Source organism: Propithecus coquereli, unplaced genomic scaffold (genome assembly GCF_000956105.1).
Source record: "Propithecus coquereli isolate 6110/MARCELLA unplaced genomic scaffold, Pcoq_1.0 Scaffold3, whole genome shotgun sequence".
NCBI classification, from domain to species: Eukaryota; Metazoa; Chordata; class Mammalia; order Primates; family Indriidae; genus Propithecus; species Propithecus coquereli.
Genome location: NW_012148618.1, coordinates 1,675,373 through 1,693,817, shown reverse-complemented (window position 1 = coordinate 1,693,817; position 18,445 = coordinate 1,675,373). Strand labels below are relative to the sequence as shown.

Sequence of the window (18,445 nt, the reverse complement as noted above, 5' to 3'; positions counted from 1 at the left end):
ATAAGCTTAAGTGGGTAGGAAGAAAAAGCTTCTTTTCAAAGAATGGTCTTGCTATTGGCAACAATTAACACTACCCTCATTTTACGGGTCCTGACTTTCACTCTAATGAAACTGCTGGTTGCCTATGTCAGATTTCATGATCAAACTGCTCCCATGTCTTTTATTCCTCCCAGAAGTTTCTTTCAGCTCTGGTCTAATGGTGGTACTCCTTCTAGGATTCCAGGGTTAATGCAAATGTATTTTTACTCTGTCCTTAATTTTGTCAAAAATTATTTATGTTTTATTTTGCACTGCCTTCATCAGTCTGCTCAGTTTCAACTATGGACACTAAAATCTATCAATGTTCCCTTGCAGGTGTGGTACCCAGAATTGAGTGGAGTATTCTAGTCATGTCGTGAGTGGATGGCAATATTATTTTACTTACTTATCTGACTATTATTGTTATTATTTATTGATCTAAAGTCACTGAATATTCGTAATTCCACTTGAAGTAGACACAGATAATCTTACTTCATTTTCCTAGGTGAGGGCCCTTGTTCTAGGCTGTTATTTTGTAGATCCAATCTCATTTTTAATTTTACCAGTCAAAATAATTATCTCCATATCCTACCACATCTGGTGCTCACTGCCACAAGGTCATCTGAAGCTCAGCTTAGAAAAGTTGATTCGAATGTCTCTACTTAAAGAGCGACTCTACTGCTTTTACACAAAGGTGCTGGTAGACTCCAAAATCTGATAGATTTATTGTGTGATCATTTTCTCTGTAAGGTAAATTCCTCCTCTATTTGACAGTACCCATTTTAAAATTGGGGCTAGGATTCATGTACTACAGAAGGTGACATAGTACAGATTAGGGAAGAAAGAAACATGTTCAGTGGAAGTTTTTGATACATTTCTAAATATTAATAGGAGAGCACCTATTAGCTTCCTGAGTCTGTATCCTCAGTCCTGCATCTGGCCTCCAGAGGGCGATGTTTCACAACCGAGAGATCCCTGTTTCCATTTATGATCAACACCTGATCAGCCCCTCCTTCCTGCAGCTGGCTGACTGAAGCACCCTCACTGAGTTCTTTGAAGACGCGACAAGTGAGGACAATCAGGGGTCGGAAAGCACCCAAGATCATCTCAGAGATTTTTGTATTTCTACTGAAACGAGAGACTTGTCTACCCCAGCCTTACTCCCACCTCGTGTTTCCAAGAGCTGGGTTCCAAAGCCACTTTCCTGCTTGCTCAGAGGAGAATTTCCAGAAAGACGCCTGCAGCACCTCCACTGCTCAGCCATGCTCCTGTTGCTCATCCCCGTACTGGGGATGATTTTTGTCCTGAGTGAGTAACATTCAATTATGGTCTCTAGTTCCACAGAAGTAACTGTTTTCTGATTCAAATCTCAGTAGAAATACTTTTCATAGACAAGTCTGCACTGCTTTTACTGATATAACATTAATTTTTTAGGAGATGTCAGTGCCCAGTCAGTGACCCAGCCTGACGGCCACGTCACTGTCTCTGAAGGATACTCCCTGGAGTTGAGATGCAACTATTCCTATGGTGGAGCTTTTTATCTCTTCTGGTATGTCCAGTTCCCTGGCCAAGGCCTCCAGCTTCTCCTCAGATACCTTTCAGGAGACACCTTGGTTAAAGGCATCAAAGGCTTTGAGGCTGAACTTAGGAAGAGTGAATCTTCCTTCAACCTGAGGAAACCCTTTGTGCACTGGAGTGACGCGGCTGAGTACTTCTGTGCTCTGAGTGCCACAGTGCCTGGGACTGCAGGGGGAGCTGAACACAAACTTCGTGAGGTATAATTCTAGGGAGGATGACTGTGTCTGAAAGATTTTGAATTCTGACAAAGTAGAAGCCATGGTGTTCTTATTCTACAGTATGGAGGTTCTCAGGGACTCGCTGAGCTGGTGTGAGCCTGATACATTTTAAACGGTTGGATATGGGAATTGTGACATGGCACAGGAGAGTTTTGCTTTTCATTCATCATTTTGTCTTTCAATAATCCAAAATAAAAGTGAGCCTCCTTTTGTAGGCATATCTTCTTCTTACATACTTACTGCCTTCCTAAAACTTGGTCATTTTAAGGCAGTTTTCCTGGAATCTTTTTCCTGGTTCCACTCTGTGCTGTTTATTTTCTCTTTTTTTAGGTGCTCCATTTAGGAGGGAGGAGTTTGGGATGGTGAATGGCTTAGAACAATAGCATGCTCATGTAGGTTTTAGTAATTTATCGAAGAAAGAAGAGTGAATGACTCAAATTCTTTAGTATTTTTTAAAGGACTATTAAGGAGAGTGGAGATGCTAAATTTAGATGCCAAATTCCATTTATTTTACTGTAAAGCTTGTTCTATTTTTTCCAGTTATGAATATTGATTCCTATTCTTTTGATATCTTAAATTCTGCAAGTCCACATCAGAAATTTTCGAAATTGGTGGGATAGTAACTTTTGCCAATTTCTCCCAAATGCCGCTTTTGTTATCTTTTTTATTCTTATTCTATTTTCAGATGATTTCACAGTTGGAATATTAGAAATTGATTCTCATCTGTTTAACATTGATATAAGTAATGATGCACAAAGTTTAGCAATGTCTGGCCCCTGAAGATATACTGAGTAAGTATTGCAATGGGAATTAAAAGGTCAAAAGGCATGTGATAGATGTATCACTTTCCCCTGGCTTGGAGGAAAAAACTGTAAGAAGATTTCATATTCTTAAGTACCTCAAGCCTTGGAGGTTAATGACTACTTTGAAGGAAAGAGGAGGAGGAGGAGGGTTGGGCTTTTTTGTTGTGTGCTTCCTGATGCTGTCATGAGTAAGAGATTAAGATTGTAGGAAATAAAAAATATAGAGAATAATAGTAGATTGTGTCCAGTGATTTACCTTAGCCAAAGGGGACACCAATAGGAATCTATTATTTTTCAAGTCATATTAATATAGCTGTTTGTGATACATACATTTGGAGGATTTCTGGAAATGGAGTAAGATATATAAAATTCATAAGAAATTTACTCTTATTTAATCTGTCTTGTTTTTCAGACTATATTCTCTACTGTCTCTGAGGGGCTAATTATCTTTGAGACTTAAGAATACAACTCAGTTCTATGTTACAAAATTATGTCAAGTAAGTACTTTATACATTACGTATGAGAAGGAGAAGTGAAAATTTCTTTTAATTCCAAATTGAAGCTTAATATTGAGGAAATATAACTCCTGGCACCAAGGACTCCATGTACCTGGGAAAGCATTTTTCATCTTCACAGCAGCAACCCTACCCTGCCTGACATATCAAAGTCATTTTATTTATACCATTATTTTATAACTGTGAAAAACTTTACATAATACATAAATATATTAAGGGTATTTAAAACATAGTTATATTTGTCATATGAACAACTTGTAACATCTTATAAAATATTATTCATATCTCACCATATTAATAAATATAGTTATACCCAAATATAAAGTTTCACATTTTTTAAAAAAGATAAAACATTACAAATAAAACTGCCACCTCTCTTATTTCTCTCCTCAATCTCATTCCCTTCCTCCCTCTCTCAAAATAAACTTATTATGAACTCTGTTTCTCAATTCCATGTTTTTATATTTCAAATACATGTATGTTTTTAAGCAATGCATGGTGCTATATTTTATGTTTTTAAAATTTACATGGATGCCTCCCGTTGTATATGTAATTGTAAAAGTTGCTTTCCTCACTAAAAATATTTTCAAGATATAGAATAATTTATATGTATAAATAAATATATTTCATTACTTTTAATTGCTATATATGATAGTATCCTATTTTATAAATAGACCATATATCCCTTTTGGATGGACATTTGGACTGTGCAATGCTATCAGTGATAGTCTTAGGCTCAACTAGACAAATTTACAAGGCTCTATTGGCCACACAGGTACTGGCTTCCCTCATGCCAGAAGTGTTTTCAAGGGGAGTCCCCTTAGCTAACCACACGGTTCATGGACTATTCTTTTGAAACTCCTTCCTTCTCTCCGCCCATATCAAGTGCTCAGGTGCAAGGAAGCAAGACCATACAGGCCACTCCGACATAGAAACCCCATATCCCAAGGAGGAACCAATATCTATCTCCTGTAACAGTTACAAAAATCCTGCCCCAAAGCTATGGCATCCTACCAAGTAGTCACAGTTCATTTACAGATCAGGTGCAATTTATCAATTAGGATCATTTTTACCACAGCAATGCTACTTAGTAATACAGCTGACATTCTGCTTTTATTGGGTTTCCAGAGAAAAGGAGATCAAAAGTTAACCTAATTTTTTAAACGTAGAAGGAGAAAGGATTGTATTAATATTAATCTTTTATCCAAGGAGTGTTTCCAATTTTTTATTATAAAAATTCGACAAAGAATGTAATTATAAACATTTCCATATTATATATATATATAGGTGTAAAATCCTTTATGTTATACACTTGGAAGTGGCATTTGCTGGGTTATATGATTTGCACTTTCAAAAATTTGCTTAGCAATTGCCAAATGGCTATCAAAATCTTTTTACTAATTTTCACCCTTATCAGCAACATAAAAGAACTCCAATTTCCTTATATCCTTGTGAATACTTGATATTTCCTTTATCACATCCCTTCTTTTCTACCTATGTTTCCTTCATTTCTCGAATAAACTACTTGCACTCAATTCCTGTTTACAAGGTCTGCTTCCGGAAGAACTTAGCATAAGAGATTTGGTACAGAAGTGGTCATAGGAAGCAAATACATAGAAGGAGATGCTGGGATTAAATTATTCATGGCCAGATGACAACAAGGAACCCATTATTAGAAGTAGGTGGGGTGGTAGTAAGTGCTGAAAGATTGCAGCATCACAATTACTAATTACTTGTGGGGAATTGGCATGGGATCAGGTGTAAGTTGTTGCAGCAGCTTAGGTGATATCTTAAGCATTTGTGAAGTATTGCAATAATGGTAATTTTCTGTTCTGTGGAGTAGGATATTTGTTGTTAGGTGCCATCAGGGAAGAGCAAGAACAAAAAGGAACCTGCCAACACCACTGTGTCTTTCACTAATTCTAATCAATGATGATCTTCAGAAGATAATGGCTGCTTCTTCCTCTCTGCCTCCCAAATCTTGTGCAAATTCATTTTTGTACTCAGAACCGTAAAGAGAAGGGGATTTTTGGAAATGCAGTTTCCTGTGCAAACACAATGACAGAATAATTGAGTATAGAAAATCAAGAGCCGTTATCAACAAAAAGAAAACCTTAATTACCTTGAGCATATTAGACTTTCAATCCAGTGATTTCTCAATTTTTATTTTATTACATTCAGTGATACTTATTCAGGAATCATTATTCATATCTGAGTAGATGGAATGGTTGGAATCCTAGCTTCAAGAAGTCAAAGACTGTTGTTATTACAAATGGGAGATCTTGGATGGGAAAAGTTAAGGGTAGGACTAGAAGGCATGGAATCCAAAATTTTTAAAAAGTATATTAATTGTGAAATAGTAGTCACCAATTCATACTAGCAGAGTCTCACTCTTTACCTCAGTGACCAAGCAAATTTCTTGGGTCACACTCATTCAATAGCATTTATTGAGCAATTTACTAAGTACACATGACACATCTTTAGATTTTACAGTGAGGTCTTAAAGTCTTAAAACTTTCATGTACTAAGAGAAGACAACATATTTTTCATTAGCTTAATTTCCACTTTTCATGTGGTGGTTTGTTACATGTTTAGTGCCAGTATCATGAAAAATAACAAAAATTCTAAAGGGCAATTTATAAAACATTGAGTGATCATAATCTACATTCAGTTACTATCTGCTCTAATCATTACAGAGATCTTCTGACGACAAAACATAGTTGTGCTAGTTTCTCTAAGTTTAAACTAGGTTTCACTTGGTAAAGATAAGGCCATGAGTCACTGATGTGTTTGTTGCACATTATTAACAGGGCATCTTCCTTGTCCTCTTTAATACATTTCCTTGCATTGCTGGGGAAGAAACCCTCACTACATTTCCCACCATCCCCCTTTTTTCATCATTTAGTTTTAGCTCTATAAATGAGAGGCAGTTGTAGGACATCAGGAAAGTAAGGAGAAAGCATTTTCTTCTGTAGGGACTGTGTGCAGGCAGCTCAGATCACCAGGAGTGACTTTGTTTGACTTCTGGGTTTCTTCCTAAAAGTCACCCACTTTTGGTGTCGCAGGCAGCTGGATTCATCATATTTCAGAATTTCCTGTAATTAGTCTTTCCATCTTTGCTTTATTAGCCCTTCCAATAGCTGTATATCTAATTCTCTATATTAAATATCTTCTTTTTTTAAAGACCAGTCAAATGTAGTAGTGAGAAGGGGAGAAAGAGTAGAACAAGGAGTTTGATCTGTAAATGACTGTGAACAATCAATTGAGATATTAATAACTCACTACCTTCAGACTAGCTGAAATATCTTCTTTTTTAAGGGTTTTACAAGTAAACTTTATTTTTTAAAGGTTAGTATGTTCATTATAGGAAACTGAAAAACACATGATGCAAAGAACAAAGTCATCCGCAATCACAAGAAGTTTACAGTCTGATGTGTCCTTGTAGGTCCCGTGTGTGTATATACACAGCATCTACTTTTATGTGATTAAGATTGTACAGTATGTTTCATGCTTTTCCACACATAGTGAATATTCAATTTAAAATCCCAAAACTATAAGAGTATTTTGATAACCAAGGATACACTATACCAACTCAATCTGTTAGAAAAAAATGTAATCTTACCTTCCTTGGGGACAAAAATTTCATAGAAGACAACAATAGCAGAAGTCCTCTAGATAAAAGTCTTGGCAGAGTTATGATTAAAATACTGCATTCTCTCCATGCTCAATTTAAAATGAGATATAAAGCAACAGAATACAGTAAGTATGATATTTCTAAGAGAATTCTTTATCAGATCTATACCATTAAAATATTATCAAGAAGTTATATTTACATTGAATTATTTAATATATTTCTATAGTACAGCCTATGACTATCATCAAAAGGTAAATATGAACACAACTGCATACATCTTTTCCTTTAATTAATACTTCTTTCTACCTCTCTGCTGCCAAGCTAGTGAACGAGTCCTGATACACACTGCTTAGAGGTAGTTCAACAATTCCATGCTCAAGGTGAATTTTTTGTATCAATTATAACAAAAAGATATGTACAAATTGGCTAATTCACTAGCTCTACTTTTTATCATACACTGTCACCTCAGGGCATCTATGAAACTTAGGTGTTGTAAAATAATGAACTTTGTCCACAATAAACACAGGCACTTCACCAAAAATGTACATATAGACCTATGCTTCTAATCTAAAACAGTCTTCTAGATGTCAGATACTAGCAAAGAGCCCTTCCCTTCATTCTTTTCCACCATTCTAGTGACTAAGTACAGGACTGCATTCCAGCTCTAAGATGGGGATTAACATAGATCACTCACAGAAGACAGTCCTTCCTAAAAACTAACAAAAGGGCATTTATAAAGGGATTATTTTTTTTACCTCTACTTTTAACATACTTTGGAAATTAGGATTTGTTTATTTTTTAATACACAGTGATAATAACTAAAATGCACATATTGAACCATGGTTAGACAATCTAAACTAATTTAGCTCACCGGCATAGAACTCTTCTCTCAGTATACTTCCTCCTCCCCCAACCCACCACCACCCGGTGAACAGTCAGTGTACTGACATCAAGTTTAACAATTCCATCCCCCAAATGCAACCACTGCTTTGAAATAAAAAACACTTAAAGGGTGTCACTTTAGCCCTCTACTTTTAACATATGTTGTGCACTTTTCAATATCTAGAAAGACTAGATGTTTCAAATAAGAATTTAAATTTTCCACAATGCACATAGTAGCATTGAATAAACTGCACACACATAACAAAGGCTGTAATTTGAAAGTGTCTTCTAAATGGGAAGATTCTGGTCTAGAACACTTCCCTTTTCCACCAACCCTGGGGGCGATAATGAGCAAATTTTCAGAAGACAATCTTTCCTAGGAATTTTATAACAAAATATACAAAATATGAGTTTACTCTACCTTTGCCATACACTGGAAATCTCTTTGACATCCAGAAGGACTAGATGCTGTAAATTAGGACTTGTTTGCCCTTTCTATACCCTATATACGCTGATAAGTAAAATCAAAGGTACAGACATAAGGGACAATTGTTCATCTTGCCTTACTTGCTTATTAATGCAAGCACACTGGCATGGAGCTCTCTGCACTTCCTTGTCCTCCCTCTTCCCCTGAACCAGTACACAAACATAACAGGTACTACCCAAGAGGTGGTTTCTGAGACAGCGAAACCGCAGACCTTACTTAGTAAAGAGTCATAAGCCAGGAACCTAGGTCTCTGATAAAACAGGAGAGGTAGAGAAACCTGCCCAAACCAGCTGGAGCCCAGGTGGCCACTGAAAAGACCTCAGGTTATGCTCACTGCTTATTGTACACTAGTTATAGTGCATTATAATGCTGAAAGAATCTCCCACCAGAGCCATGACTTGTTGCCTTGGCAACTCCTGGAAATTACCCCATATGGTTTAAATGGGAGGGGACCCCAGGTCTGGAGACTCTCTACCCCATCCCAAGAAGCTCAAGACAATCCTCCCTTTATTTAACACACAGTCAAGTGATAACCATAAAAATAAGCTGTCAGCTGCTTGGTCTATGAGGCAACCATTTTTCTTTTTTCTTTCTGTCTCAATAAATTGCTTTCGCATTACTCTGTTCACTCACTCTTGAATTCTTTCTCCAGCGAAGCCAAGAACCCATTTCATCTTCAAGTGCACCCCAGTTTTGGGCTCCACTCTCCTGAATCAGTTTGACCATCCTCCTCCCAAACAACATTTCATATAAATTTTAATAAAAAAGTATTTATAAAATGTGCTATTTTACTAACTCTACTTTTAACATCTTTCGGGAACTTGAGAACATCTAGAAAGACTAGATATTTCAAAAAAGTATGTAGCATTGTTGAACACATACACAGTAATGAGGAATAAAATGCACACACAAAACAATGATTGCAAGATGAAAATATCCACCACAGCTGTTAGATCACCGAGGCAGGGTCTGGGAGAGAGGTTCGCCCCTGCTTCAGGGCCCAGGCTGGCCGGCGGGCATCCACGGCAAGGGCTCGGGGTGTGCAGGGCAGAGGCCGCGGTCTGTCGGGGGCGCCCCCACTCACTCACCGGCCCAGGGCGACCTCCCAGGAGCTGGCCGAGCTCCGTTTCTCACCGCGCACTCTGACGAAACTTTCTACTTAAAATGTTTGGATTTGTTTCTGTTTGGATTTGTTTCTGCTTTCCTGACTGACTTTTGACTAATACATCTGGGTAAATCCAAGTCCCTGAAGCAGATTTTCTGAGCTCTTGAAGTCAGACAGGGTGAATAAGGCTATTATTAGCTGGGACTTAGCTTAAGCAACTTTTTTTTTTTTTGGTCATTAATCATGGAGTTCTACCACATTCCACTCAAGCCTACTGGCACAATTCGTGAATGACATTCATCTCCTTAGGAACTCATGGTGTAGGAAAACACATTCTCTCAAAGCAATGGAGGGTTGCAACAACACAAAGGACAAGGTTGCCTTGGAAAAAGTAAACGAAATGGAAAGTGAAGCTGCTTACCTGGTATTTCTGCTTAGAGTTTAGGTAGAGTGGGTTAATAGCAATGCACAAGGCAAGGAACCAGGAAAAGGAGGAAAACACTGCTTGATCACAGAGATTTGACACAGGGTAGCAGGGAAAAAGGAAGAGAGCTATGAGTATAAACCTAACCAATATCCAGACCTAAATTTTCTACCCAAGTCTGTAGCTTGTTATTGTTCACACCTTGATGCAGGACAGTGTAGCTGCCTTTTCTGAATTTGTGTAGAGTGAGCTTTCCAGGAAGCACAATGAAAAAGGCTTCCATGTTGAAAAATTAATGTTAATAGGGCTTTACAGAAAAAAGGCATTTTTATCACCAAGCTTGTCCTGTGAACATTAAGAGATTTTTGTTATGCGTTGAATGAGCAAGAGTAGTGAGAGCAAGCAGCATTTGTTTTAGCTACTGTGACTTCAGTACTACCATGAAAGGGACTGGTTTTAAAAATCTGTTGGAATTGGAGGCTTTTCCCATACTGAGCCCAGAAGTGCTTCACTGAGACCTTGCCTGTCCACTTGGGTCAGTGCTCCCAAAGATTCTTTGGTAAATTTGTATAACATTGCCTGCATCACAAGCCACCTGACAAATTTTTAATTTCCAGGACCTTAATTCTGAAGATTTTGATTTTATAAGTAAGTGGAGAGATCGCCAAATCTGTATTTTAAGTTGATCACCAACTAACTCTTACATACGAAAAAGTTTCATCCTTGCTGTAAGATGCTTCTGCACATCAGAAGACATGTCTCTATCGATCCTGGAACTGAGACTGAGTTTCTTCTTTGGTCTTTTGATGCAAATCCGTATTGTATGAGCATCCTCTCCTGTGGTAAAAATAACTATTGGTCAACAATGTTGGCAGGTGGACATATGTAGAGAATATACTTAAGGCAAACTTTCCACTAAAAATTTAGTATCAGAATGCTTTGCCTGACGTACACAGGCTGCTAACATTATCTGGGAATCATTAAGGAGAAGAAAGTAAAGCCAGATAATTTTATAGGTATTCAACAACTTTAAGTACTGGATTTTCTCAATACTAAGAGTTTTTCACTTTTTAATCAATATATATGCAATATAGAATTTCCATTTTTCTTTGAAAAGCTTTTATTAAATTGTATTTCTTACAATTGTCTTATTTTTTTGTCACCCTTCCCACCTTATAATTGTCTTAAATGTGAAGCAATATGGTGTTTCAAGTAGTAGCAATTCCTCAACCAAAGACTATTTATTCATTCATTTGTGCATTAAAGAACAGTTTGTTAACTACCTGCTAGGTGTTTAACATTGTTTTAGATGTGGGAATAGAGTAGAGACTTAAACTTATTTTCAAAAATAATTGTTTTTGAAAATAAGTTTAAGTCTCTGCCATCTCAAATCACATACTAATGATTAAATGACTGTTATTGATATTCTTCTGATTTTATTCTAAAACTTGCTTATATAATATTGCAATGGATCAGAGGGTTGCTAAAATTGGCTGAATAAGAAAAAAATGAATTCTTTTCAGAAATTCATAGTCTGGAGCTTCCGTGTCAGACAATGTGCTGGGAAAAAAAATAGGATTATTAAAAATACCAACTATTCTTTAGATTTACAAAGGACAATCAGACAGCTAATAGGTGTCATAGACAAAAAGCCAGAGGTGAAGATAAAGGACTGATTTTTGAGAGAACAGATCAACAATCCTCTGAGTTAGTATCTTGCCCACAAGGGGGTGCATTTTCCTAACACACGCACATTTCCTGCTTTAATTCTGAGCTCACATTCATCCTTTCACTGGTACCTTAACCTTTCCTTGCACTAAGGAGTCAAGATCCAAGGACCTCAGAGGCTCTAAAAATGAACTCTTCCCCAGCACCAGTGATTGTACTACTCTTAATGGTTGGTAAGTAAAATAGGGCTTAAAGCATAGAGTCTTTTGTTCTATTACGTTGGTGTAATCCTTAACCACAATTTTTCTCTAAGTGGTAAAGCCCAGATCATCCCTTAGGTAACTTGCACTGTTATTATTAATTTTTTTCTTCAGGAGGAAGCCATGGAGACTCAGTGACCCAGACAGATGGCCAAATGCTCCTCACTGAAGGGGATTCTCTGATTGTGAACTGCTCCTATGAAACCAGGCAGTACCCTGCTCTTTTCTGGTATGTCCAATATCCAGGCGAAGGTCTACAGCTCCTCCTGAAAGCTGCGAAGGCCAATGATAAGGGAATCAACAAAGGTTTTGAAGCCACATATAATAGAGAAACCACCTCCTTCCACTTGGAGAAAGCCTCAGTCCACGTGTCAGATTCAGCTGTGTATTACTGTGCTCTGAGTGACACAGTGACAGGAACTGCAGGGGGAGCTGAGCACAAACTCTGAGCAGCACAAGGGGCCTGGCTGCTGAGTGTCTGACTCTGTGACCCACTCTGGTTTAGGGACCAGAAACTAGTGTACTGCTGTGTTATCCAGCACTCACCCCAGGTACTCTTAGTGTGAAGGTCATCCAAATCAACTCTAAGAACACAACAGAACAGCAAAGAGTAAACATGCCTCACACAAGATGCTTTAACAGTGAAAGCAAAAACAGAGTCTGTCACCATAGTTCCTCAGTCATGCCTGAAATTTGTGATTTTAAAAGTGTAAAACCTTTAGATGAATGAAATTATCTATGTGTTTACCCTTGCATACAATTCTAGCCCCTTGACCTTGTCCCAGATCATCTGAGGAAACACTGTGTTTATAGACACAGCTGTGGCAGATGAGGTTGCAAATGCTTGATGTCACCTTGACAAGCTGGGGCAAGAAGGGGTGATTTCTTAGGGAAGCTTCAGCCCAAGAAATAATAGTTCCTTAAAGGAAAAAAGAAATCTAAGAAAGGAAGGAGGGGGAAAGAGTCCGTATGTGACCACATATGTGGAAAAAAAGACAGAATATTTCTTAGGTTCTTTTTTGGGAAATTACATATCATACACAGACTAATGTTCTTCAAAAGAAGTGACTCATGTCTGAAAGTTGTAGAAACCTCCAACCCTCCATAATACCTTAGTTAGGTGGCTTTCTATCAGCAAGATGTTATTTAAGCTAGATAGACAGTGTCTGCAGAAGGAAAACTCTATGGAGATGAAATTCTTTATCTGTAGATTTGTGGAGAAAGGGAATCCTATAGCTTCTCCAATGTTTTTCAAGCCATTTTTTTCTACAGAAGGGGAATAACATATGGAGTAGGAGATGGTGCCTAGGGCTACGAGAAGAGGGTGGCAAAGTAGAAGAATCTTTGGTTTTAATTGCAGATATCTTGGTGTCTTTGAAAATATTGGAGATTTGCTTGTCTATTGCAGGTGATTAACATATATTAGTTTATTTACCCATATAGAGTACATTTTGCTTATAAGAAGGGTCTTCGAGCACAAAACGTGAGAATAAAAGGATAGTATGTATGAGTCACTGTTTCAGAGGCTACAGAAGAATGCAGTTGTGCAGAAATCATCACTGTCATTGAAGAGAACTTGCCTATAAATCCTTCATTTTTCATAATTATCTTTTCGTAGTTTTCACTCTTACCTTTTTCTTTTTTTCAGAGCCCCTCCCCCCATAGGTCTTATTGGTTAATAGAGCTAATACTCATACAAAACAAATAATTTATGCACACAGGAAAAACAACTTTAGATAGTAAAAATGACTATACAAAAAGTCTCTGACTTTTGGCTGAATTTGGCAGATTGAATATATATGTTTACCTCTGCTCCCTCTGAAACCCCAACAAAATGAAACTAAGGGTATTTAAAAGGCAAAATTCCACGAGCACAAAGAAAATGGAAAAGGAGAAGACAGCAGATGAAATGTCAGCAACATCTGAAAAGGTGAAAAAGAGTTGTAAAAATGATAACAGACTGAGAAAACTTGAGACATGTGAAACCAAAGTTTGCAGAAGGGGAATCTAGGAAGAAGCCTCCTGATTTGTATGGCAGCATTCTAGCAAGGCCCAGGAATTGGAAGCAACAATTACCTTACATTTGAATACTGGGAAAAGATGATGGCATGGAGGGAGGGGTAAGTGGTTGGGATTAAAATGAGAATTTTTAAAAAGATTTTATAAGCAGCAGTTAAACCCCCATGTCCTCTACTATCTTGTACAACAGTCAACTCTCACTCACCAAATACAACAAGAGATTAAAGTTTTACTCTTTAAAAGCAACCTCTAGTTTGGCGGACTTCAAGTAAGTCTGAGGGCAAAGTTAGGTGTCAAATTGAAAGTAGGGAGTTACATGAATTTCTGTGTTCTGAATTGGGACACCTTCTTTAGCTTTTATTTGGATTTCTCTAAGTATATATGTGGCAAGAGGGTTACTGGAGTATTCCTTTCTTTGAAAATTGATGATAAAATAGCCTTTCTTTAGTCTGCCACACACATAAACCTTAATTAGCTTTTTAGTTCTCAACGGAAAAATAAGCAGTCAGAGATAACCAGATTGTTTACTTAAGTCTCTAATGGGAAGAACAGAGACAAAGAAAGAAAAAAAAAACTCAAAAACAAAACAACAACAAAAAAACAAGAACAAAGACCCAAAAATGACTCAGAGGGGGGCAGAGGCAACGCAAGTGGAAGAAGAAAATAAAATCAAAACTAAATCAAGCCAAAACGAAAACACGGAGGAACCAGAAAGCAAGAGGAGGCTATAAAAAGGGACATTTCTTTAAGCAAATAGAAACTTTAGAACATAAAAAATATGATAGCAGAAAAAAAGGAAGAAGAGAGTGAGGATAAAGCTTAGATTGGGGTGGGTTTAAGAGATAACAGAAGCTAGGAATTAGATGTAGCAGTATAGACAACCAACTCAAGGAATTTTGCAGAAAGATGAAAAGAAAAATAGGGATAAATAGATAGCCACATGCAAAAGGATGAAGTTGGGCCCTTTTTAAATACAATGTATGAAAATTGTCTAAATGGATCATATACTTGAAATATAACAGCTAAAATTATAAGTAAACATAGGAGTAAATCTTCATGACACTGGGTTGGACAAAAGCCCTCTTAGATATGACACCAAAAATGCAAGCAACGAAACAAAAATAAATTGGATTTCATCACGATTAAAAATATTTGTGCTTCTAAGTACATCAATAAAGTTAAGAGGCAAACCAAAAAGAGAGAAAATATTTGCATGTTATACATTTCATTAGGCAGCTTCATCCAGAATATGTAAATAATCTCTTACAACTCAATAATAAAAAGACAAATAACCCAATTTAAAAATGAGCAAAGGATCAGAATAGACTTTTCTCCAGAGATGATATGCAAGTGGCCAATAAGCACATGAAAAGATGCTCAACATCATTAGTCTTTACGAAAATGCAAATCAAAACTACAATGAGATATCACTTAATTCCCACTAAGATGGATAATATTAAGGACAGATAATATAACAAGTGTTGACAAGGATGTGTATAAATTTGAAACTTCATGAATTGCTGATCAAAATGCAAAATTGTGCACTTCTTTGAAAAAGAGTAATTCTACTTATAGGTATATGCCAAAGGCAAATGAAAACATATACCCACAAAAAATTGTACACAAATGTTCACATCATCATTATTCATAATAGCCAAAAAGTAGAACATCCCAAATATCCATCAGTTGATGAATAGAAACAATAAAATGTAGTATATCCATACAATGTAATATTACTCCACAATAAAAAGGAAATACTGATAAATACTGTAAAATGGATGAATTTTGAAAATATGTGAGAATAAAAGAAAGAAGCCAGCCACAAAAGACCACATATTGTATGACTCTTTGTAAATGAAATGTCTAGAACAGACAAATCCACAGAGACATCAATTTTTCACTGTATCTATACTTCTAGTTGCCTAGGAGGTAGAGAGGTGGGGGTGTTGGGAGGGAAATAGGGTGACTGCTAAGGGAGCATTAAGTAGGGTCTCGCCTTTTTATCCACTCTGTCAATCTCTGCCTTTATATTGGCAAGTTTAGACAATTAAAATTTAATATAAATATTGAAGTCATTGGTTGGATTTAGGCATACTATTTTATTATGATACGTTTCACCCATATGTGTTTTTTGTTCTCCTTTCCCTTTTTCTTGGCTCCTTTTGGATTATTTGAATATTTTTTAATATTACATTTTAATTTATCTATTGGCTTTTTGGCTGTATCTCTTTGTACTTTTTTGAGTAGTTTCTCTGGAGATTATAAGATAAATGCTTAACTGTTCAGAGTGTATTGAGTTAATATTGTACATCTTTACATAAAATGTAGAAATCTTGCACAACACGTCTCTTTATCCACCAACACTGAAGTCTGAACTATAGTTGTTCATGCATATTACGTCTACATACATTGAAAACTTCAGTGTGCAATGTTATGATTTTTGCTTTAAACAAGTGAATGTACTTTATAAAACAAAAGGGAGAATAAGAAATATTTTCTATTTAACAGCTGTTTACCATTCTGGTGTTCTTCCTTTGTTTCTGAAGATTCAAATTTTCCTCTGACATCAGGGAATGTGTCTAAAATACTGAAACATCGTTCAGTATTTCTTCTAGAGTAGGTCTGCTGGCAACTGCAGCTGATGCTTGAACAACACGATATGAACTGCACGGGTCCACGTACACTCCAATTTTTTTCAACCAAATGTGGATCAAAAATACAGTATCTGTGGGATGCTAAATCCTCGAATATGGAGGGCCAATTTTTCCTATATGTGGGTTCCGCAGGGCTAATCGCCAGATTTGAGGATGTGCTGATTTTGGTATACACTGGCGGTCCTGGAACCAATATTCTGTGTATGCTGAGGGACGACTGTATATTTTTTACTTGTCCTTTATCTGAAAATGTCTTTATTTCACCTTTACTTCTGAAAAACATTTCACTGGATCTGTAATTTTGCATTGACATTTCCCCTCCTCACTTTAAAGAAGCTGTTTCATTGTCTTATGGATTCACGTCTGATTTGGACATTTTAAAAACTGGTTTCTCAGTGAAGTAATTTATTACTCGGTTTTTACATGACATCCTATTTCTTATGGACTTTGGGACTAATACACCATTACAGATTTGGGAAGGAAGAAACTTGTGGAAATTTTTTGTTTTTAAAGTCAACAGATATTTATTGTGGTCCAACATATACAAGGTACTTTTTCTAAGCACTTGGGATATATCTGTGAACAAAACAAAATTATCTTCGGTTTTGATACATCTCAGAAAATAGGCACACTAATGAGCTCTCTGTGCTAAACTCTGATTCTGCACCTGGCCTCCAGAGGGCGATGCAGCACAAACGAGAGATCTTGCTTCTGTTTCAAATCATCATCAACTGCTCAGGTCCTCCTCCCTGCAACTTGCTGAGTTCTTTGCAGAGACATGTGACAAGAAGCAGAGGTCAAAAAGCATCCAGGTTCATTACAGCAGCTTTGGTAGTTTTATTTAAGCAAGGAACTAGTGCAGCTGAACCTTCCCCACCCCTGTTTCCAAGGTCTTTGGTTCTGCAGCCACTCCTGCCTGCTCTTGGAACATCTTCTAGAAAAGAGCCTGTGGCGTCTCCACTGTGCAGCCATGCTCCTGGTGCTCATCCCAGTACTGGGGATACATTTTGCCCTGAGTGAGTAAAAAATGTCTTTATGGTGTCTAGTCCCACAGATTCTGCCTAAAAATGCTTACTTTTATAGTGAAGTTTGCATTCTTTTCACTAACACATATTTACTTTTGTAGGGGATGCCAGAGCCCAGTCTGTGACCCAGCCTGACCTCTCCATCACTGTCTCTGAAGGAGCCTCGCTAGAATTGAGATGCAACTATTCCTATAGAGGAGGAAATGTTTATCTCTTCTGGTATGTCCAGTACCCTGGCCAAGGCCTCCAGCTTCTCCTTCGGTACTATTCAGGGAACACCCTGGTTCAAGGCATGAAAGGCTTTGAGGCTGAAGTCAGGAAGAATGAATTTTCCTTCACCCTGAGGAAACCGTCTGTGCACTGGAGTGACGCAGCTGAGTACTTCTGTGCTCTGAGTGACACAGTGCCTGGGACTGCAGGGGAGGCTGAACACAAACCACCTATGCTGGTGGAGTTTTCAGAGATTCAAGATCTCCTGTGGCATTTTCAAAGCTCTCTCGTTCTATGATGGCAATGTGGCAAAGAAGGGCTGAGCTGATGCAGGTACTTCTATATAAGTCTGCAATTCCTGCTGTGTCCCATGTCTGATAAACTTTGTTTCTGAGGATTTTTGCTCATTGTAGAAACTACGTAATAGTAAATAGTATTCTAGAATGATGGAGGAGGTAGTCTTCTTATCACATAATAATCAGGCCCTCAAGGATTTGCCTTGATGTTGACTGCATTAAGGGGTTGACTATGTGAGTTGTGACATGTCCTAGGAGAGGCTGGGTTTTTATTAATATATATTATTTTGTCTCTCAACCAACCCAGAAAACAAAAGATGAGACCCTCATGTTCTTTCCCTGTGAGTTTGTCTTTTTGTCTACTTGGCCTTCTGTAGACTATTTTCTTGAGATTTTTTTTTCTGGCTCTAATTATGCTAGTCAGAATGCATTAGAATATTTTTCCTGAGTTTAAATACATTTATTTAAGAGAGATTCTGAAAAATTATTAGTCAACAATAGATTGATTAAATCATGAAAGGTTAGAAAATTGTCATGGTGATGTTAGTTCTGGCAACTATTTAGGAATAGTAGAAAGGGAATGAAGATTTAGAATTCATCAGTGTTTCTCCAAAGAATTTTTCACAGTTCTAAAAGTAGCTCCTATTCT

The 18,445-nt window shown here is 37.2% G+C and overlaps 1 protein-coding gene and 1 gene segment (V, D, J or C); both read left to right on the top strand.

Annotated features, from left to right (window-relative positions):
- The first annotated feature begins 1,280 nt into the window (after window positions 1–1,280).
- On the top strand, window positions 1,281–12,041 carry LOC105814175. The gene is made up of 4 exons (XM_012649081.1): window positions 1,281–1,326; window positions 1,453–1,788; window positions 2,500–2,556; window positions 11,707–12,041. Exons 1-4 carry the CDS (start codon window positions 1,281–1,283, stop codon window positions 12,039–12,041), a joined length of 774 nt encoding a protein of 257 aa, XP_012504535.1.
- Window positions 12,042–17,235: 5,194 nt separating this feature from the next.
- Window positions 17,236–17,798, top strand: LOC105814174. The segment is given in 2 exon segments: window positions 17,236–17,281; window positions 17,392–17,798. Coding segments are annotated over 2 exon segments (453 nt in total).
- Window positions 17,799–18,445: the final 647 nt, after the last annotated feature.